Source organism: Choloepus didactylus, chromosome 10 (assembly GCF_015220235.1).
Source record: "Choloepus didactylus isolate mChoDid1 chromosome 10, mChoDid1.pri, whole genome shotgun sequence".
In the NCBI taxonomy this organism is placed as follows: Eukaryota; Metazoa; Chordata; class Mammalia; order Pilosa; family Megalonychidae; genus Choloepus; species Choloepus didactylus.
Window position 1 is genome coordinate 47,605,285 of NC_051316.1, and position 22,702 is coordinate 47,627,986.

General features: G+C 39.4%; 1 protein-coding gene across 8 annotated transcripts in view; it reads right to left on the minus strand.

The window, feature by feature from the left end:
• PIP5K1B (phosphatidylinositol-4-phosphate 5-kinase type 1 beta) overlaps positions 1 to 22,702 on the minus strand; it is a 343,315-nt gene that overhangs the window by 189,149 nt on the left and 131,464 nt on the right. For 6 of the 8 annotated variants that reach the window (XM_037851227.1, XM_037851226.1, XM_037851228.1 and 3 more), the window contains one exon: positions 15,434 to 15,502. In XM_037851227.1, coding sequence (XP_037707155.1) covers positions 15,434 to 15,502 — 69 coding nt within the window. Of the gene's footprint in view, positions 1 to 3,669; positions 3,743 to 4,056; positions 4,110 to 15,433; positions 15,503 to 22,702 lie in introns of those variants that run through there. The other 2 variants (XM_037851232.1, XM_037851233.1) reach the window with 2 other exon arrangements.

Below are 22,702 nucleotides of genomic sequence, written 5' to 3' on the forward strand. Positions count from 1 at the left end.
GAAGGGGGAGAAACTCCACTTTTTCCCAAAGAGGATTAGTCTTTTTAAACCCATAGAGTCATTTCAGTCTGTAATCCACAAGGCGTTTGCGGAAGATTGGGAAAAACGCGAAGGCCTCAAATCAACTCAGACTCTTTCAAAACAGAAGAGAAATAAAATGTAACTCCCCCTCCACCTTCACCTCCTCTCTCTCACCTTTCCAGGGCATCACGCATACCCTTAAAAAAAGCAACTTCTGCAAGGGATGACCATAGAATACAAAAGAAACTTAAAGGTCACTCAGCTATTATCCTTACCTCGAATTTTAGGAATGAAGAAACAGAAGCCCAAATATGACATGAAATTATATTAAAAATCATAAAAGTAAAATGGAGATGTATAAACTAACAAATTTTGTGTGTGTTTTTCCCCCCCAAACCAAAATTTCTCAGGAAGAATGATTTCAGCAATTTACCTAACCCAGAATAGCTAGTGAAAAGCATTAAATCTGAGGAAAATTACCATACAGAGTTCTCTGGCATTGGGGAAAGAGCAATAGGCCTATAGGAAGGCATTTAAACACTTTCTTTTCCCCAAATTATAAGGAAATAACACAATTACTTAAGAAAAACGCCATCAGTCTGGATTGATGGAAAATCTAAATAATATTTGAAAGGAAATATAGCTTTATTATGTTCAAGTACTTAGTGTATTTCAAAAAGCTGTGTTTGTAATGATTGCCATTCCATGGTCTGCTTATAGCAATTACAGTTTAAAAAGCCAATATCCAATTGATATTTTTAAACATTTTTTTAGAAAAACTAGTCAGGAAGAAATTTTCTTAATATGGAAAACAATTTCTTGAACTAAGTGACCATATTACAAAGGAAACACCACAGTGACACTCACCAAACGCAGTTGACCAAGGGATTGTTTATCACATCAATTAACAACCTTTGTAAACCAAAGCATGCACTCTGGGAAACAGTAAAAAAGCCATTTGTCCTTTAAAGTCACAAACAAAGACAAGGCAATTCTTTTATCAGGAAGAATTTTTGATACTCTTTTGGCAGATCAAGTTAATGAAATAAGACGGTAAACCAATTACAAATATTGGTTGTAAGGAGAAAAATTATAATTCACAGATGAAACGACTGCTACCTAGAATACCCAAGAATCGATCATGGACCTAACAGAATAGTTTTTAAAAAATGAATTTGACATTTCACAAAATAAACACACACAAATCAAGATCAGCTAGAAAATGTAATGGAAAAAAAAATCCCATTTTGAAAGAGCCAACAAAACAAAACCATAAATTATGCAGGAATATGTTTAACTAAAAATAGATACAAAATCTATGAAGAAAAGTTTAAAAATTACTGATGAGCATAAAAGATGATAAATATACAGACATTTCTTTCTTTGAAGGGAAGACTCAATAAAGACACTACTCCCCAAATTCATTAACAAATGTAATATAATTTCAACAAAATTCCAAATAGAAATCTTTTTAGAGGTATTGACTTTATAATTCTAAAGTTTGATTAGAAGAATAAATGTGAAAACATCCCCCAAGAAATTTTTGAAAATTAAGAATACTGTGGGAGGTCTTGTATTACAACTTATTATATTTAAAACAATGTGTTACTAGAACATTCAAAAATAAAAGCAAAGACAAAAGCCTTAAGAAATACTGACAAATTTGAGTTTATAATGGGAACACATGTGCAACTAAAATGCAATGTCTTTATAAATAAGTAGCACTTACAAATAAAACACCAAAGGGTATTTATAGATGATTTTCAAAATAAGAAACACCAATGAATAAAAATCACTGGAAAAAATGGTCACACTTACCAATAATAAAATTGAATGCAAATTGAAAAGAAAATTAAAGCATTTTCACCCATCCAGCTGGCAACGTCTTAAAAAAAGAACAGTTCTCATTGTTAGCAAGGGCTTGGGAATCCAGGCAGTCTCATAATTGGCTGGAGGGAGTCTAAAATGGGATGTTTTGAAAGGTAATTTAGTAATAATGCTACAACGTTCAGATCCTTTAGCTTGGTTTCATGAAGTCAGAGACCACATCAGTTGTGTCCACTGCTGTATCCCTGCTGCCCAAGGCAAGTAGGTGTCCAGATATATCTAAGTGAGAACATGTGGGCAAACAGACTCTGGGGTCTTGGGAAGCTGGAAACAAAGACACTGTTCAGGGCCATCTGGGCGCGGAGCGCTTGCTGCCCCAGGTGACCTTGCAGATGCTGAGTTTAGTTTAATAAGAAGCAAGGGCATGGCTGTCTGTACTGTTTCCTCTTACAGGAGCAGATTCGTAGTTTAAATTCTTCCTCCAAGAAGATGGATGCCTGAGGGTAAAAGAGCTGTGGCCTGGCAACACAGATTTGGCCAGGCACTGCCTTGGGTGGACAGTGTTCTGGTTACCGTGCAGCTCCCCATTAGGGTTTCTGGGGGTTAAGGGAAGCCACGCTGAGATATGCTGCACCTGCTGCTGTCCCGTGTGGCCACTTGGCTTCTGAGAGACATTCTCTCCTTGGCTAGATAAATCAGGACCTTTATTTAACCATGAAGTTTCTTCCTACCTAGGTGTAAACTCACTGAAATAATTCAGCACCTCCCTAATTTGAAAAAAATACACATTTATAAATAACCATGTCAATGGAAATATCCAATATACCAAATAAAACTTGCTTAGCAACAAAGAAATAAAAGCATGGAGATGAACATCAATGCAGCTTAAATTGGCATGCCCCAAATTCCAAAAAGAAATGGAAACTTAAGAAGTTTTATTACCTTGAATACTTCCTTAAAAAACAGCATGTCCTTTTACAAAGTAGAATCTAGTTTTCTCAAATTAAATCAGATATGGAGAGACAGAGAAGCTACATTATAAAACTTTTAATTTTTTATTCAATATGGTAGAAATAAAAAAATCATTTCCCCTTTCTATACATAGGGTTTTTTTAAAAGGTGTCTTTAATGCACGAAAGTTAAATTCCTTTTGCTGTGTAATTCCACTGCTTTATGAAAACAACTTGTCACTTCCAACACTCAACAGCAGGGACTACTGTTCAGGAGAACACAGTCCCAAGCCATTTGCAACCCCAAACTTTGAGCAATGCCCTGGCATGGAGAAAGTGGCCGTAGTATCGGTTCCTTTGCCAAGTACTGAGTTCTACCCTGTCTGCCAAGTCCCTGCTCTCATCAAGCTTAAATTCTACTGGCAACAATAACAGCAATCTAATATTTGTACAGCCAATTACTGCCTTACAAGTGCCTTCTCCCACATCATCATGTTTAATGTACAAACTCTGCTAAGACATGACATGTCTTGGATGAGGCTGAGCTCACAGATGGCAGAGCCAGCCCGACGGCCTCCTGGCCACAGATTCCCTTCTCCGTGCACTGCTGGCGAAGGAAGGTGAGCAAGACAAAGCGCCGGTTCCTGTCTGTCTCATCAGGGCCCTGCCTTTGGCCCCATGTGCAGCTTTAAAGTCTATACTCCTTCACGACTTTGGGAGGAATGCAGCTACTTTTAAAACTGCAAGGTTACTGTTCTATCACTCCCTTTGAAATAGCACTCCTGTAAAATCATTGATCCGTTTCTTTCATGTTACAAAGAAAAGACTGTTTCCTATGCCTCTGTGCTGGAGAAATGGACTGTTGACCAACCTTAAATCCTGATCCCCCGACCCTGAAAATTACTGGCTTCTGTCCGGGAGGCAGCTTTTAATCAGGCAAACATCTGGAAAGAATACAACTTTTAAGCAACAGCATTGGAAAAAGATGATCTCCCTTAATTTGGTGCTGCAGTGTCTTCTATGAACAGATGATCATAAGCAGCCTGCAGACAACAGACAGGGGACTTAAAGATGCCACCTGATTACATCGGTCAATTTTTTAAGCACCCATTCAGTGACCTGTGACACAGATAATTACTATCATCTTTGAAGTAGACAAGCAAAAGGAACAGAACTGAATTCTTTCAAAGTGTTCTTCCTGTGATTTGAAAGTTCAAAGCACAAATTCCATTCCCCAACCCCACCCCGTATCTCTCACCTCTAATTGCAGATCCGGAGCTGTAGGCTCAAGAACATGTCTCTCCGGAAAGTCTACAACAATTTTAGAATTCAGAAGAAAACAGTGATACATCTCTTGAACACTATGTGCCAGGCCCTGTATGGGATCATATAGATGTCAAAATGAAGAGACAAGGCCTTGCCCTCCAGTTGCAGGTGGTAGGACACAACTGCAAACGATTATTACAAAACAAAGTCATGTGTGATGTAACAGAGGTAAGTGCAGGGTGCTGAGGGAGGCTGGGGAAGGTATGGCTGGTGCCCATCACCCAGAGTGGGGAAGAGCAGTATCAGAGCTGTCTCTTGGATGAAGATACAACAGACAGAGTGATTGGCATGTGCAGAGAGGAAAGAGGATGGAAAAAAGAAGAGTGAAATGTTCACTGTGTCTGGAGTTAGGTGTGTATCAAAGATAATGCCTGGAGATGGGTCAAGACATGCCCATTGGGGATGGAACCTAAAGGACTTACACACTGCGCTATGAGGCATGGGTTTTCCCCGTAGGTAACAGAAGGCCAATGGAAGATGGTAAGGGAACGACTTGACCAGCTTTGTTTATCTTAGGAACATAACTGATGGTCTGTAAAGGAGAGTCTTAGGAGATAATATCAAAACACTGATGTTCCTGAGTGCTGGGGCATCTCTTCTCCATCGATCTCACCAATTCCTAAGGATCTACAGCTCAACAGATGGAAGCTGAATCCACATTTCCAACCATGCACTCTCTCCTTCAACAGCTCACTGATATTTCCAACCCAACATGTCCAAATTGGAATACTTGATTTTCTTCACAAACCTTTCCCCACACCATTCTTCTCCATCTCCCTGAACGGCTACAACATCCGCCTGGTTGCTCAAGGTAGAATCCTGGGGTTACTGCCGATCCCATCATGCCCTCACCTCCACATCTAACCATGGGCCAGTCCAGTCTGAAATGTATCTCGAACCCATTCCCTTCTTCCTTTCTCCTCCTAGTCCCCACCCTAGTCCAAGCCCCTGCCTGTTTCTTTAACTAGAGGCTTCTCAACTCATCGCTAGTGACATTTTGGGCTGGATATTTCTTTGTTGTGGGGACCTGACCTAAGCATTATCGAATGTTTAGCAATGCTCCTGGCCTCTACCCAGATATTGTCTAATGTCCCCCGGTGGGGTGGGCAAAATTGCTGCCAGTTGAGAACCAGCCCCCACCTCATCTTGCCCACACATCCTCCCCACCACCCTCCAGCACAGTGGCTTCTCCTTCAATTCTGGGAATCCCCTAAGCGCCTTCCTGCCTCTGGGGCCTGGCAAACCCTCGTCTCTCTGCCAAGAATGCTCTTTCTTCTGTTCCTCTCATGCTTGTGATCCTAGTAGCTCCAGTGTGTTGCCTCCTCAGAGAGGTCTCCCTGTCTACCTCATCTAAAAGGCAGAGCCCCTGCCCTTGTTTATTTTCTTCATAGCACTTTTAAAGTTGGTAATTATTTTACCTTTACTTTTTTGGGGGTCTGTGTCTATCACTACAATAAGCATTATTAGGGCAGAGACCATGTCTGTCTTGGCTTCTGTTCCATTTCCAAGGTCTACCACAGTGCCAAGCTAAAAATCTGTCAAATGAGTAAATGAATGAATGAATGGACATAACAATCAAACGTTTATCTTAAATTCTAGGCAAAACCACACCCACACGTATGACAAGGCCACAAAATGAAAACTTCACCCAGGAGGGTAAAACTGGGACCCAGACAACCTATTTCAGCTCTATGCTCAACAACCAAATGCTTCCTGATCCACACCGCAACGTTAACGGCAGTGCAACTGGATAGGCAGACAGGCAGAAAGCACCAACGGAGGACTTAGAGTAGCTCAACTTCTCTCCCCTGGGAATAAATCACAGTTAGACTCTATAAACAGTTTAAAAGTTTCCTCATATTTGAACCCTGTTTGTGTCTGTGTGTCTGGGTGTTCATTTGCATTGGGGGTTGGGCAAAAAAGAGACAGAGGACTGAGGCACTTCATTTTACAGTCCCCATAGAAATCATGAGCCATTTTCCTTTTCTTCGTCCTTAGGATGTGCTGAGTGTTTCAACGGTAAGAGCTACCATGTGGAGAAATGCACAGCCTGGTCTTCCTTTACGTGGGTAAATAAAAGTCACCTACACAGGACCAACAGACAGTGAACTAGACTCCCCAGGAAACATAGATGTTCCATTTGGGGTAGTGTGACTCCCAGAGGAGAAGATAACTTTCAAAGTATCCACACCCTTACCCAATGCTTACTTCCTCGGATCTCTTTTTTTTTGTCATTGAGCAGATTATTAGTGAGTCACTCCCCTTCTGTGGCAGCCCACAGGCCTTTCAGGCAGTTGACATAAAGCGCGACCTCCTAATATGACATTTCAAAACACAACACCCTCTCCAGTGCGTCTCATAGCTTACTGTCAAGTTTGAGTTTACGCTCAAGAATAATTTTTGAAATTGTCAGCTTATTAATCTTATCTCCGGTGTTTTGTACGATGCCCTTGGATCCATTTGTTTTTCATTTCAAAATTATTATATACTTTCTAGAGCAGGATATTCTTGAGGTTACAGTTCAGATTCTGTATTCGGAGGTGAGACACCCTTTGGACAAGGCAGGACAGTTTGCCTTTGGACCAGTGGTCACGGAAGATATGTTTTGTAATTGTTAGATCCTATTCATTTTTTTTCCCATTCCAGAGATGATTAGGTTTATCTGTGCCACGGGACCCAACATTAAAGCGAGTAATTGAGGATTAACTAATGCCATAGGCAGCTGTTGTAGACCCCACAGTGATAGAACAGGGCAGTGGTTAAGAGCACAGACCCTGGAGAGGGACAGGCAGGGTTAAAATCCCACCTGAATTTGTCACTCGCTGTGTGCCCAGGAACAGGTTTCTTAGCCTCTCTATGCCTCAGTTTTCTCACCTATGAAATGGGAATAAGAGGACTACCTCATAGGGTTGTTATGAAGATGAAATGAGGTAATAATTCTAAAGTGCTTAGAACACTAGCTGGTATATACTAAGGACTTAATAAACAGCTTTTATTATTACTAGCATGGCTTTTAAAATTGCTTCTGACTGTTATTAATAGTGTTTTAATTCCCTGAGTTCATAGGTTTCTGGCTAGAATGAATCCAATGACACTTGATAAATATGTTTCTTCCAGTAGCCAATGATTCTAACTCCATAAAACAGCAAACGTTCTGCACTAGAACATGGTATATATGCTCTATTTTGTTTGTTAAGTAGGCAGAAGAGTAGAACCTAACTATACTGCCAGTGTTCTTTTTTTAGAATATAGAATAAAAGGTTGCAGAATTTTCAATTTGTATGTTCTTATGCAACTTGTTCAGAGCCACTTTTAAAAATCTCTGCTGACTGCCCAGGCATGGGGGGCAGGGTGATGGTGATGGAAATGGACAAACCATAGGCCGTGGGATAAGGAGGCCTGCTGGCCACAGCAGAACCACGGAGGCTGAGCTGTGCAGGGAAGCGTGCAGACTGCTTGCTGGTACTGCACCTTTTAATCTGAAAACAAAAGCAACGTTGTCCCCTGAGAGCAGCAACTGCAGCTCAGATGGCCCGACTGGCTGAAGAAACACAAAACCCCAGCCTCTTTGCTGGCCCTTAGTACTGAACTCAACAGAGTCCTGGTGGTGGCTGTCCCTGGAGGAAGCTGGGCAGCAAGTTTTAGGTCTGGAATATTATTTCCTACCGTCAGTGTCCTGGCAACACCAATGCAATATTTATTGGAATCAGGGACCAAAAGATGGGCTCCCCATAGTTAATCAGAAGGCACAAATGCAGCAAATCTGGGAGGTGTGAATGCCAAAAGAGGTCACTTAAAAAGGAACAATTCAGAGAAACGCACGGACGAGAGGGTTGGCCTCTTGGGTGATTTTAATTTGAAGCTGTCACCTGGTTTTGCTGAATTATCAGTACTTTACCTAAGTTTAAAATCATCATTTATAAAGTGAACTTGTGTCCTGCCTCCTGCTTCAAGTCTCTTACGTTACTAAGAACAAACAAAATCTCTATCCCCCAAACTTCTCTGGTTGGCAGAAAAATTTTGGTGGTTACCCTGATTGGAAGCTTTCAGGTCAGTCTTCATTGGTCCTTGATGTTTATCTCCTGAATATAATCACCAAGTGATTTTCTTTACAAAAATATTCCCCACATCTTGACCATAACTATACAGCATGCTTTGTTGTTTGACCAAGACAAAGGCCCCTCTGCCTCATTCTTGCCCAACCCAATGCATATTGTACACTGACGTTACTTCATCATGCAATCTCAAAACAATCTCATGGAACCCCACTGTCCAATATATTAGCTACCAGCCATAAGTGATTAAAGTTAACTAAAATTAAAATTAAAAAAATACAGTTCCTCAGATGCACTTAGCCATATTTGGAGCACTCAACAGTCACACGTGCCTACTGGCTACTGTATTAGACAGTGCAGATTATGAAACATTTCCACCACTGCAGAAAGTTCTTTTGGAGAGCACTGGCCAAGAACATAAAATTCACACTCTTCAAACCAGCACCCAAGGCCAGCTGTCATTTAGGTCCAGCCCATAATTCCAAAACTGCCTGCCACTTTCCCCAAACACTGATGCTTAGCTTCGTCCAGGCCAGTCTCTTCTCTTCCTCTAACAAATCATGCTCATCCCTGATCCCCACCCTGTGCTCAGTGAGACAAATGAGAAGGTTAAATCAAAAGGCACAGTCTCTAGAGGAGTGGGATTTTCTGTCATGACAAAAAGTAATGAGACTCTGTGACGTTTGTATCCCAGCAAAATGTTCTGCACACTAACAAGCCCGAGAAAGGGATTTTTCCCCAGAAGACGTAATGAGCTTCAGGCTAGTCAGGACTTGCTAGAGGATTAAATGAAATGCCACTTGCTCTGGCTTGTACTGATTTGGGTCGGTATTTAATTTTTTTTATGTGTTCAGATTTTTTTTCTCCTAAATAAACTGTAAGGTCATGGGAAGCAGGAACTACGTCATACATGTATTTCTTTTGCATTTGCCTCTTTAGTATCTCATTTTTCTATACAGGGGTCAGGAGTTGCAAGCTAGCAGACTGTGGGCCTGACATGGTCCATAGGTATGTTGTTTTGTATAGAGTGTTTTAAAAAATTTTTAAATCAGTTGCCAACATTTAAAAATAGGGACATTTCACATCAAAACACACATTTTTGGTTTTCTTGAAAATTTAGTATATCTGGCACCTTTAGATGAGCATCCATGCATCGCTCTATTAAGGGGTGGATTCTCCTATTTACCATGGTCCCTCCTGACTAAACCACTCCCTTTTTACCTGCCTGGTTTACATTTACAACTCTTGCAGAAGATAACCAATTATCTGAGAATTGGAAATACTACATTCTGTAAACACAGCTAGGCAGCCTGTAATGCCTGTCTTAATGGGCAACATGTGTGTTTTAAGCAGTTAAAAATCAAAATTCTTACTTTAGCCATTAGCTATAGACATTAACCTCACCAGTGAAGTTAGCTATCCTTCCTGGGCTTGCCAAGAAATGATAATAATGGATTAGGGAAACGGTCAGATAGAAGAACAAAAAGTAGTCAGCCTAAATAATCACGTGCAAATAACTGAGTCTGAGAGAGCATAAAATCGTTCCATGAGCACTGCGTGTTCCCTAAAAACACGTGGAAATCAGAGCGCTTATGATGCTGCGTGTTCATGGCAGCTGCCAAATTAATCCAGGGTTGATTCAGAAAGCCCACACCTGCTGGTCAACTCCAACCCACACTGGCTTCTCCTCTTTTGAACATTTTATCATAGATTAGACTACTATGTTTTACAGATGTTTTCATGTCTTTCCACCTCAGTTGGCCGGTAAATTCCTCAAGGACGATTATAAACTTCTTTGGTATCCTCTACGTGCTTAAGCACAGTAGATGGGGGGTTCTTAATCCACAGATTGGCTTCAGTCACAGGCAAAACCTCACCGCATCAGCAAAGCTCCTTATTAAAAAGAGCATATCCGATGGTCAGGGCTTCAGGACTAGGAAAGAAGTTTAACTTCAAGATATTGGTAAAAGGGACAATAGTCAATGGAATGCATAATGGCCTCAGTGACACTCATCTTGTCTGCTAGCTCTCACTCCCAGTTTTTTGTCATTTGCACATTGCAGAGCACACTCTTTATGCTTTCTTTATTAAGGCCATGGTAAAAAAAAAAAAAAAAAGAATGTTCAGCCACACTGGTAGATGCTGAACAAATGGGGAACAAAACTGCCATTCTTTGAGAACATGAGTCCAACCAGCTACAAGTACACTAATGTAATATTTAATCCACACCTCTCCACCTTGTCTGAAAGGAGGCCAGAAGAATCTCCTACCAGATGGGTTTAAATCAAGATTCATTAAATGTGTGCATTCTCCTTATCTACCAGTTGAATGACTCTTTCATCAGAGAAAATGTGCTTAATTTGACACACAGTGCAGCTTTATGGACCTCTGCAGGTTTCTAAAAGACATGGGCTTCTTTTCTAAATGTGTATAAACCATATACTTAATAATCTATGCTCAACTTCTGCCCAGAAACAGTATCTCACTTACAGCCTGGCTTGCAGAATGTATCTCATTTTTTAAAATAGGGGTAATATTTGCTTACTTCTTGTCTTTTGACAACGCTCCTATTTTCCTGATTTTTCAAAGTTCACACTCAGTGGTTTCCTTATTTTAGCTTCAAGTTCTTTAATCTGGGATATGGCTCAACTGGGCCTAGAGGCAAACATTTTTATGGTAGCTAATGTGCCTCGTTATCACCTCTCTTAAATCCTACATTAACACCTTCTCCAGTCTGAAGCTCTTTCTGCTTAATGGAGAAGAAGAATAACATTGAATAGTTCAGGTGGGCTTTTAACTATTAGTGAAGCAGCACATTCTCTAAGTGATACCTTCTTTCCTTCTTTCTGTGTATATTGTACTCTATTTATTGAGGGTTTAAAGGCTAGGCACTGTGCTAAGTCTTTTTGGTGCTTTTCTTACAGGAAGGCTGCATACCTCCCCCTCCGTTGCTTGTATTCCTTTTAAAATCAGAGATCATCAAAAAGATCCCCATGTCACCACATGTTATTTTTTTTAATGCTGTTTTTCCCTGTAAATTTCCTTGTGTCTTCTCTTATTTACTTGAATTACTTGCCATCATAGAATTTGCTTTTTAGCTTTTATAACCTTCCAATATTGTTGAGTAAAATATCCTCTTAAAGACACTGATCATAGAATCATACCTATAATATTACTGAACACCTGCTTTACCAAATCTTGGGCAGGGCACATTTAGTAAACTCCAAAATGTCACATTCTTTCTATTACTTTCACATCACTGAAGAGCTTCTATAGGTCAGAATTCAATCAAGAATTGCAGTGCATCTTGATGCTGATTGAGAACGCTGCCTGAGATCGATCGATATGAAATAATGATAGATTGGCAATCTGACCATCTCTATGTTGGTCTCATGCTTAACTGAATTAACTAGGAGTCCTGGGTAAATGAGATGGGATTTTGTTTCCTTGCTGTGTGCAAAAATGAAGAATGGTGTATTGCTGCCTTTGGCTAGATGCACAGATTTTATGACACAATCTGACACTTTTGAGCCCTTGAATCTTCACCCTACTCGTCCTCCAACCACACCATCACTTTGGATGGCACTCTCCCTGATTATATTTCTAGGTTTGGCTAAGGAGATGAGCAAGATAGGAAAGATATACCAGGAAAAAGGGTACATTCTCCCAGATGAAAACTGAACAGAAAATTCATCATGTTAGTTCCACGAGACCTAAATATATTCTCAGATCAGATGGTTCATGTACTTTATGGTGAAACTTCTTGCTAGCTATCCATCAAAAGGTAAAATGCAAAAGGAACAGTTAAGATGTACTAAACCTTCAATACGCAAACCTCCTACCCCCAAGAGGACAGGAGGGCAAGAACTTTTAAAAGCTAAAATGTGTAGTCAACTTATAATCAGGCATAGTGATGCTTGGGAACATATTTTACCCAGTAATGTTTTTGAACATTAGCTTGGTTGCTAGGAGTCAGGAATTTATCTAAGTCAAGGAGTGGTAAGGCTGGATACACTGAGAAGTTTGGAAAAAAGGATTTTTTTTTTTTTAAACTAGAGAAGTTGAGGGTTTACAGAACAATTATGCATAAAATACAGGACTCCCATCACCACCAACACCCTGCAATTGGTAGGGAACGTTTGTTAAAATTGATAATGGCACATTTTTACAATTGTACCACTAACTAAAGTCCATGGTTTAACTTAGGGCTCAATGTTTGTGTAGTGTAGTTCCATGGATTTTTCTTTTTTTCCAAGCAGAAATAGGAGGTTATTTTGGCTCTTGAGATAATAAACAGGAAAAAAAAATCAAGAAGGTCATTTTTGTCTGATCCTAGAGACTTCCATTTTCAGAACGTTTACCTTTTGGATGAATATACCAACAAATACATAATTTTTAAAAACAAGCAAACACACAAAAAAGGTAAATCCTTGGCTCTTCTTGCAAATCACAGTATCCCAACTCATTGGTTGTTGGTAGGAATTTTCCCAAAGAACATATTCCAGGATTAAATAAGTTCTATCGATTTAAAAAAAATTTTTGTTCTGTTACCATATATAAAATCTGTTAATCATATTCAGATTTATATTTCAGTGCTGCTAATTGCATGCACAGTGTTGTGCTACCATCACCATCATCCATTACCAAAACATTTCCATTGTTCCAAATAGGAACCTTGTACATTTTAAGCCTTAACTTCCCATTCCCTATCCCCACCCCATCCTCTGGTAAGCTATATTCTAGATTCTGACTCTATGAGTTTGCTTATTCTAATTGTTCCAAATCGGTAAGATCATGCAATATTTGTCCTTTTGTGGCTGGCTCACTTCACTCCACATGATGCCTTCAAGGTTCATCCATGTGCTCACATGTATCAGAACTTTATTCCTCTTTACAGCTGAATACCATTCCATTGCGTGTGTATATCGCATTTTATGTATCCATTCATTGGTTGATGGACATTGCGTTGCTTCCATCTTTTAGCAATTGTGAACAATGCTGCTATGAACAGTAGTGTGCATATATCTGAGTCCCTGCTTTCAATTATTTGGGGTATATACCTAATAGTGGGATTGCCAGGTCATATGGTAATTCTATACATAGCCTCCTTAGGAACCACCAAACTATCTTCCACAGCAGCTGTATTATTTTACATCGCCACCAGCAATGAATGAGTGTCCCTAGTTCTCCACATCCTCTCCAACACTTCTTATTTTCCGTTTTTTTAGCAGCCATTCTAATGGGAATGCAGTGGTATCTCATTGTGGCTTTGATTTGCATTTCCTGATGGCTCACGATATTGAGCATCTTTTCATGTGCTTTCTGGTAATTTGTATATCTTCTTTGGAGATGTGTCTGTTCAAGCCTTTTGTCCATTTTTAAATTGAGTTGTTTGCCTTTTTGTTAAGTTTAAAGATTTCTTGATATATTCAAGATATTAATCCTTTATCAGATATGTGGTTGCCAAACATTTTCTCCCATGATAAAGTCCTCTGAGAAACAAAAGATTTTAATTTTGATGAGGTGCCATTTATCTATTTTTTCTTTTGTTGCCTGTGCGTTGGATGTAAAGTCTAGGAAATCACTGCCTAACACAGAGTCCTGAAGAAGCTTCCCTACATTTTCTTCTAGGAGTTTGATAACTCTAGCTCTTATTTGAAGGTCTTTGATCCATTTTGAGTTGAATTTTATATACGGTGTGAGGTAGGGGTCCTCCTTCCTTTTTTTTTCCAAATGGAGATCCAGTTTTCCCAGCACTGTTCGCTGAAGAGAGTATTCTTTTCCACCTGAGTCATCTTTGCTACCCTGTCAAAAATGAGTGAGTCAAAAATGTGTGAGAGTTGATTTCTGAGCTCTCAATTTTATTCCATCAGTCTGTACATCTGTCCTTGTGCCAGTACCATGCTGTTGATTACTGTGGCTTTTTAATAAGTTTTAAGTTTGGGATGTGTGAGTCCTCCAACTTTGTTCTTCTTTTTCAAGATGGCTTTAGCTATTCAAGGCCACTTACCCTTCCATATAAATACGATTATTGGCTTTTCCATTTTTACAAAGAAGGTTGTTAGAATTTTGATTGGGATTGCAGTGAATCTATAAATTGCTTTGGGAAGTAATTGACACCTTAACAATATTTAGTCTTCCAATCCATGAACAAAGAATATCGTTCCATTTATTTAGGTCTTCTTTGATTTCCTTTGATAGTGTTTTGTGGTTTTCTGTGTACAAGTCCTTTATATCCTTGGTCAGATTTATTCCTAGGTATCTAATTCTTTAGCTGCCATTGTGAATAGAATTTTTTTTCTTAATTTCTTCTTCTGATTATTCATTGCTTGTGTATAGAAACACTACTGATTTTGGGGTGGTGATCTTGAACCCAGATACTTTGCTGAATTCATTTAAGGAAAAAAGGATTTTCGTAAAATGGGCTGAATGCATGAAACATGAGATGCTTAGAATGGGGTTGAAGAGAATTGGTGTTTAATTTTTGTTGTGGTTTGTTTCAATATAAAGGTAGAAAATGTTTAAAAGTTTAACAGGTGGAAAGCAGTGAGTGACTCAATTAAAGGATTCCCATACTGGATACAAAACACTGCCCTCCCAAGGAGCCTTCCACTTAGGAATAAGAAGGGATCTCAAATCACTACCTTCCCTCAATGTTTTATATCATGGTTACTGTGGTGGTCAGAATAACAGCTTAACAGATACGTCCACGTCCTAATCCCTGGAACCTGTGAATACATCACATGGCAAGGAGGAATTAAGGTTGCAGAGGAAGTTAAGGATGCTAATCAGTTAACTTAAAAATAAGGAGATTACCCCAGACTATCCAGGAGGACTCAATGTAATAACAAGGGTACTTTAAAGTGTTGGAGTAATACAGCATGAGAAAGACTCAACTGGCAACTGCTTGCTTGGAAGATGGAAAGGAGCCATGAGACAAGGAATGCAGGCAGCCTCTAAAAGGTGGAAAAGGCAAGGAAACCGTCTCCCCTAGAGCCTCCAAAAAGGAACATAGTCCTGTCGACATCCAGTGAGGCACATGTCAGACTTCTGATCTACCAAACCATAAGGTGATAAGTTTGTGTTGTTTAAGCCACTAAATTTGTGGTAATTTGCTATAACAACAATAAGAAAGTAAGAGAGTAACTTATGTACAACTGTTTGGGAGGAAGAAAAGGCCTATGAAAATATTAACATGCCAAACAATAAAATAGGGTTTCTCCTTCTGAGAAAGAAAATAGAACACTAACTCACCTTTTTGTAGGTTTTTTCTTCATTTTGTTTTCCAGGTGCTGCATCTCCATTTTCAGCAGCAGACGACATCTATAAGAGGAAAACATACCTGTTTGAATTTACAACTCTTTCGGTTAATTACAGTTTTCTTTTTGTTGCTGCCATTGTTTCTAAGAAAGAATGAGCTTTCTCAGAATACTGAAAAGACCTGTTTTCTCCCATCTCCCAAGATAAATCTTTACCTCTGACGCGATATCATGTATATACATTTCTTTAAAAAACAAACTTTTTAAAGCTACTTTAAAAAACAAACAGACAAACAAAAAACCTTTTGGCTATAAATGTTGGTTTTAAAAAATCTGGAAAGTACCAAAAGCATGAAGCAGAATCAAAAATTACCATTGATTCCACTACCCTCAGGCAACTCCACTATTCACATTTTGGCATATGTGTTTCCACCTTTTGTGCTATGTGTTTTCATGCGAAATATGGTATTACATTACTATCTTACCCCGTATTTTTCATTGAACATTTATATAATAAAATATTTCCCCACGCAATTAAGAATACCTCATTATAAGAATACTGTTTTCTAGTTACAAAATTTACCATTGTGTGTTAATAATCTAGTTAATCCCAATTTTGAAGAATAGCTGGGGTGATTTGATGTTTTTGCTTCAACAAATACTAAAGCAATAATTATTTTGTGCGTATATCTATGTGAATTTAATGTTTTCTTGGAATAGATTCCTGGAATTACCAGGTCAGATGAGAGTATTAACAATTTTAAAGCTCTTACTACACATTGCTGTCTTTCTTTCCAAGAAGAATGCATTCATCATTCACATTACTGTCAGCAGTGGATAGAGGCTTGTTTCACTACACATTTAGTAATGAATGTTATCATTTTAAATAGCTTTGTTAATTTGACAGATGAAAGAAAACATCTCCTGATTTTAATTTGCATCTTTTAAAATTACTAATGAAGATTAACATTGTTTTCATATCCTTTTTTAGTTCTTTATATTTCCTCTTTTGAATTTTCTATTCTTTTGCTTACTTATCTATATGGTTCTTAATGTTTTAGTTACTGATTTTCACTTTTTAAGGTTATTAGTATTAGCAGTGTACTTAATTTTTATATATTAAGATTATGAATCTATTGCCAAATACATTAATATTTTTCCATGTTGTATATCTTTTAATTTGTTTTATAATTGTGATGTAGATAAGTTTTACATTTTTATGCACTCAAAACTACTGACTTTGTGAGCTCTTCCAGTGCTTTTAGATAAAATATTTTTTCTCATTGTATGTTCAAACATGTTCTTCTTGCTTTTTAATGATAAAGATTTTCACATTTAACTTTTAATTCATTTGTTTTTTCCAAGTCAGTTACTTTTTTTTTTCATTCCTTTTTTGTTTATTAGCTAGAAAATGTCAATAGAGAGAAAATTTATTTCATCAAGTGTTTGATTACTCTGATACACTTCGCCCTGGAAAGGAAAGATAAGTGTTTGATTTGCTCTCTTTATTTACCAGCTGTTAAAATAATGAGTTTATCCCTCAAAAGTAACTGTGAGTTGTTGTTTTGCTTGTTTGGAATCATTATATGAATAAATTTTTAATTGCATATCTACCATTTCAATTTTCAGAAAGTTTATGAAAGGATCATGGAGTGTTAAGATGAAATACTGAGGCAAGACTGCAAGATTCAAGATAGAAGAGCAAAAGCTACTGACAGAAGTAGCATTTTAAAAAATGAATTTAAGAAATTCTTACTATAGCTCAATGCTAGAGTGGAAGATTATAGGGTAGGAAAGGATTAAACATCCTTCAGAACTTGCTGCAAGTTGGGACTCAGGGTATTAGGCATTCACATTATATCACTAACAAGATGCTTAGTTCTGCACAGAGTGAAATGTCAGATCTTGTGCTTGGAATAAATATAACTATGCTTCTTAATATCCACAGGAATAAAAGATTGCGTAAAAGAAAAGGCAACATAAAGATCAAGTTTTGAATTTTGTCTTTTCGATTTATAACATGAATTTTAAAAGTAACTTAACATTGTGATACATGCTACAACATGGATGAACCTTGAAGACATCATATTGAGCAAAATACACCAAATACCAAAGGACAAATATTATATAATTTAATTTATATGCAATATCTTCAATAAGAAATTCATAGAGCCAGAAAGTAGATTACAGGTTAACAGTAGCTGGGGGCAGGAAGGGAAAAGGGGAGTCCATGCTTAATGGGTAAGTCAGTTACTTTTTGTAGTACTTCTGAGTACTTTTGATAATCACACACCATTGATATTTATGTGTCTTATTTTAAATTGCATGGAGAATATTCAATAAACCAAGGAGGAGTAAAATGTCTGACTTTGGAGCATACTTTTTTTAAAATGCAATTTTATTGAGATATATTCACACAGCATAGAAATGATCCAACATATATAACCACTGGTTCACAGTAACATCACATGGCTGTGCATACAGCCTCTTGATCACATTTAGAATATTTTCATTACTCCAGAAAAGAAATAAAAACAAAAAAGAAAACTCGAATCTTCCCATACTCCTTATCTCCCCATATTATTGATCCATAGTGTTGGTGAGGTACATTTGTTACTGTTGATGAAAGAGCATCAAAATATTACTGTTAACTATAGTTCATAGTTTGCAATAGGTACTTTTTTTCCCATCTACCCCTCTATTATTAACTCCTTACAATAGTGTCATACATCTGCTCCAAGTTCATGAAAGAACTTTTTAATATTTGTACAGTTAATCACAGACATTGTCCACCACAAGATTCACTGTCTTATACATTCCCATGTTTTAACTTCCAACTTTCCTTCTGATGGAGCACACTTTAAATTTAAAAAAAGTATGTGCCAAACCTAAGAATTTGCTGGCCATTTCTCTGCACTGGAACTGAATCACTGAGTTTACCCAACACTTCCATGAGCCTATTGTGACTAAAGACCACCCCAAAAATGAACGAATGGACCATGGCAAGCCCATCTCACTGTACCTATTACTGCCCATCAATCAGACCAACTCTTCGATAATTTTTCAACTCTATTTGTGTACATCCAGTCTGTTCATATTAGAATATGGACTCTTAGAGGACAAGTGTTACACAAATTACTGCTTTCCATACTGTATCTGCTTAATTCATTTGAAGAATAATTGATTTGTCTTGTCTCTCTAATAATATTTTGGTGGTTTTGAATAATGTATTTGGGAAATTAAAATGCCTGGAAGTTTTTCTAATATCATGCTCAGGTTAAAAACAAACCAAATCCCCTCTCATTCCCCACTCCTCCAAACTCAAATTGTGCAATAACTTTAAGAATATATAGCTGAGTATTTACCTGATATTGGATCTCTGAATAAGATTTTTATAAACTTAAAAGCTGTAGAAGAACCTTCTGGATTGGCCCTTGTGGCCCTTTCCCATGGGCCCATGTTTTGTTGCTGTTGTTGTTGTTTTAGCACTTCCTTACTTTCTGGTACTACAAGACGCTCCAGGCTCATCCTGTATTTCCCCTGCCCCAGCCCTAGAATCAGCCATCCCCTCCAAGGAGTCCTGGTTCCTTTTATTAGAGAATGGTATTTAGTAATCAAGATCAGTCTGCTGGGTACACTTATAGCTAAGTGCTATTGCTTCTAGGTCCTCTCAGTGACGTAGGGCTAGGTAATAAATGTATGTATACTAACCCATGAATGCGTACAGAGTTATAATTGTTTCTTGTATGTGTGTTTTTATATACACACACATAAAGCTAAACATGAGTTCAAACTGACATGTCTGACTCTAATCCAATAATATCACAGTATTCACTCTAGCCTTCCTTTCTTAATTATTTGTAACCTCCCTTTGCAACAGTGAGAAACCTGCCTGTTGTGGTTTATTTTGAACATATGTGGACATAAAGTATGTGGACATATTTTAAAAGCACCACAAAGGACCTTTTTTGTCTTTCTGATGGTTGGAATGCGGATGCAATATCTGGGGCTTCAGCAGCCATAGTAAACCATAAAGTACAAACTGCATGTTAAGTATGGTGGGGCAGTAAGATAGAAGAATCCTGGGACTTTGACATTCACAGAGCTACCACATCAACCTTGGACTGCTAACACTGAATTTTATTTATATGAAAAAGAAATAAATTTATATCTTGTCTAAGCTATTGTTATTTTGGGTTTTCTGCTGTTCACTGCCAAAACTAATCTTAACTAATACCCACCATATTTTTCAGGGTCCTAGCAGGAAAATAGATGGGTAATTTGAAGAGACTTTAATAAAACGACTGTTTTTAAAGATGTGGGCAAGGTACAGAGAAACCACCTACCACTGTCACCCCTATATATTGGTTATTTGTGATTCTGGTGATGGTTTAAAGCATTGGCTGCAGCCTACAGCTGAGCACCCTCACCTTGTAAAGGGTAGTTTCCCAGCTACGCTGTAACTGAGACGTCAGCAGGCCAATCCACCATTCTATCAAGTCAGCTGCTTTTGGGTGAAGGGACAGTGAATTCCGAGGGTGTGAGCTCATCTGTACATTTCTTTGGCTGAACAATGGGGACCCTGGTGGGAGGTGGTGTGATGAGGAAGGCTGGGGTGATGGATAGGGAATTGTAAGTCCAAGAACTTCCCTGACAGAAGTACTGTGGCAGGGAAGGCAAATTCACGCCTGGAATATGTTGTCTATCCTTGCAAGGTTAAAGTATAGCCCCCTCCATGATGGGAGGGGTCCTATCAAATCAATCTTCATCCAGGTGAGAATGGAGTCCCATCAGAGTCTCAGCACTGGCCTCTGTTGTAAGTAGGGTAGGCTCTCAGCACTGGCCACAACCAGGTCAGCCTTGGGGAGGGGATGACTATTGTTATTAAGCCAAAGCATAGCCTCCATCCCTGCTGCCATGGCCACTGAGCAAGCTCCAGGGTGCTGGGGAAAGAGGCTGACTAATGTCAATGGAGCTATTATCATGTCCACCTGGTTGCCATTGTGCACCTATTCAAGGAAATCACTTCTGCAGTTCTCCCCTCTCTCATCATCTTTTCACTCTTTAGTATTCCCATCAGCAAACAATCTGCCATTTCTCCCATCTTAAGAAATAAAAGCCTCTCAATTCCACTGCCCCCCAACTACTTTACTCCCCCTTGCAGCAGTACTTCTCGAAAAAGATGTCTCTACTCTCAATCTCTGACTCCTTTCTCATTCTCTCTCTTTTTTTAATCCAAAAAAGGTAATCTATTACCTCATGTAACTCAGCCAAGGAAAGGTCTGTCCTCAGGAATGGCTGGATTCAGGCACTGGATCACCATGGTCAGATTTTTGTCAGGCTTCCAAGCTTTGAGTCCGCCCACAAATTGCTTTCACTTTCTTCTTCTGAAGATGGGCTGGATCCAATGGCAGGGAACACATCCCAAACTCATGTCTTTTCAGATTAGAGACCATTACTCTTTGAACTTCCACTTAAAACATTTCCAGGGAATTACTGTGATTCCTCAGCCAAGGGCCCCTGCCCAGCTTGGGCCCATCACGGGGCCTGTGGGAGGAGCCACTAGGATTGGCTCGGCCTGGAGCACGGCAGGCCCCTGGGGACAGGTGGCAGTAGCGTGGAGCCCTGTGGACAATCACTGTGAACCATCTTGATATGTTCATTTCCTCACAGTATTGGGATTTGAAGGACATCACAGAGAAAAGCACCTGCTCCTGGGATAGGCCCTCTGGTGACAGCCTCTTAGTAGATGCTCTGGTGGAAATGTGGACCTCTCAGCCTCTCTGTTCTTCTGACACATTAAACTCATTATATCCAGCGTGGTACTGACAATTCTCTCCAAGGAACTTCCTGACTCTCTGCTTTTGTAAATGGCACCACCCCTAGGCTTGAAGTCTTTTTGGCACCTTTGGTACCACCAGGGCCCTCACCGCCTGACACTGTTCCTACTGCAGTCAGGCCGGTCTCCCCTGCGTGCTCTTTTCCATTCCCACGGCCATCATTGGTGTCTGTTACCTCACAGCTCTGGTCTTGGCACTCCTCTGATTCCAAATGGTAGTGGACCCCATTGCCTCACAAATTATGCAGACTCCACAGCTGGGCATTCAAGGACTGTCATGATCTTGTCCTGAGCAACCTCTAAGCCATCCTGGCAGGGGCTAGGGGTTCATGTCCCACTACTGCAGTAGTTTTGAAGCCATGAAAATGTCCAAATCTACTCATCATCAAGACAATGCTTTCTTCCTGAAGACTGGCTGCTGGCGATCCTTGGCTCCTCTGCCCCATGACAAGGCACATGGCAGCGTCTATCGGGCTCTCTTCTCTTCTGGATTTCATTGCTTTTCAGCTTCTTGCTTCCATGGCTTTCTCTCTCATTGTCTCTTAAACCCACTCCAGTTGGGGTTTTGCTTCCACCACTGCCCTGAAAATGTTCTTACCGAGGTCACCAATGACCTCCATGTTGCCAAATCCAGTGGTCAAATTCTATCTGACTTAACCAATTTTATTTGACTTAAGAGAATATTGACACAGATCATCACTCTCTCTTCCTTGATTAATTTTCTTCATTTGGCTTCTAGGGTACCATATGCTCTTGTTTTTTCTTTTTCTTTTTTTTTTTTTTTTTTTTCCTTGCCTCTTTGGTCACTTCTCAGTCTCTGGAAATGGTCCCTCTTTCTCTGCCTTCTACCTCCTAATGTTGGAGTGTCCAGGACCAAATCTTCTGCCCATTCTCACTCTCTTGGAGTAGCTCTACCCTAGTATAGCTAGTGTCTCGGAACACCATCCGAATCTCTCTTATGAACTCCAGACTTGTATATCCAACTGCTTTCTTAATATCTCCACGTGGTTGTCTAAAAGTTACCTCAAATTAGCAAATATAAAATAGAATTCTCAATCCTTCCTCCTAAACTTCCTCTACTTGTACCTGCTCCATCTGCGTAGATGGTATCTCAGTCCTTCTAGTTGCTCAGGCCCCAGATCTCAGAGCCCTCCTTCTCTTATGGCACATCCAATGTGTGAGCAGAGCCTTTGAGAAACATCCAGACTCCTGTCACCTCTCTTCATTCCCTCAGCGTGGTCCTGACTGAGCCAGCATCTTCTGCATGGATTACTGCAAGGGCCTCCTAACTAGGCCTGCCGTGCCCTCCTACAATCTACTCCCAGCATAGGAGCCAAAGTGGTCTGTTTTTAAACCTGATTTAGATCACATCACTCTTCCCTTACAGTCCTGCAATGGTTTCCCATTCTGCCCAGAGTAAAAGCC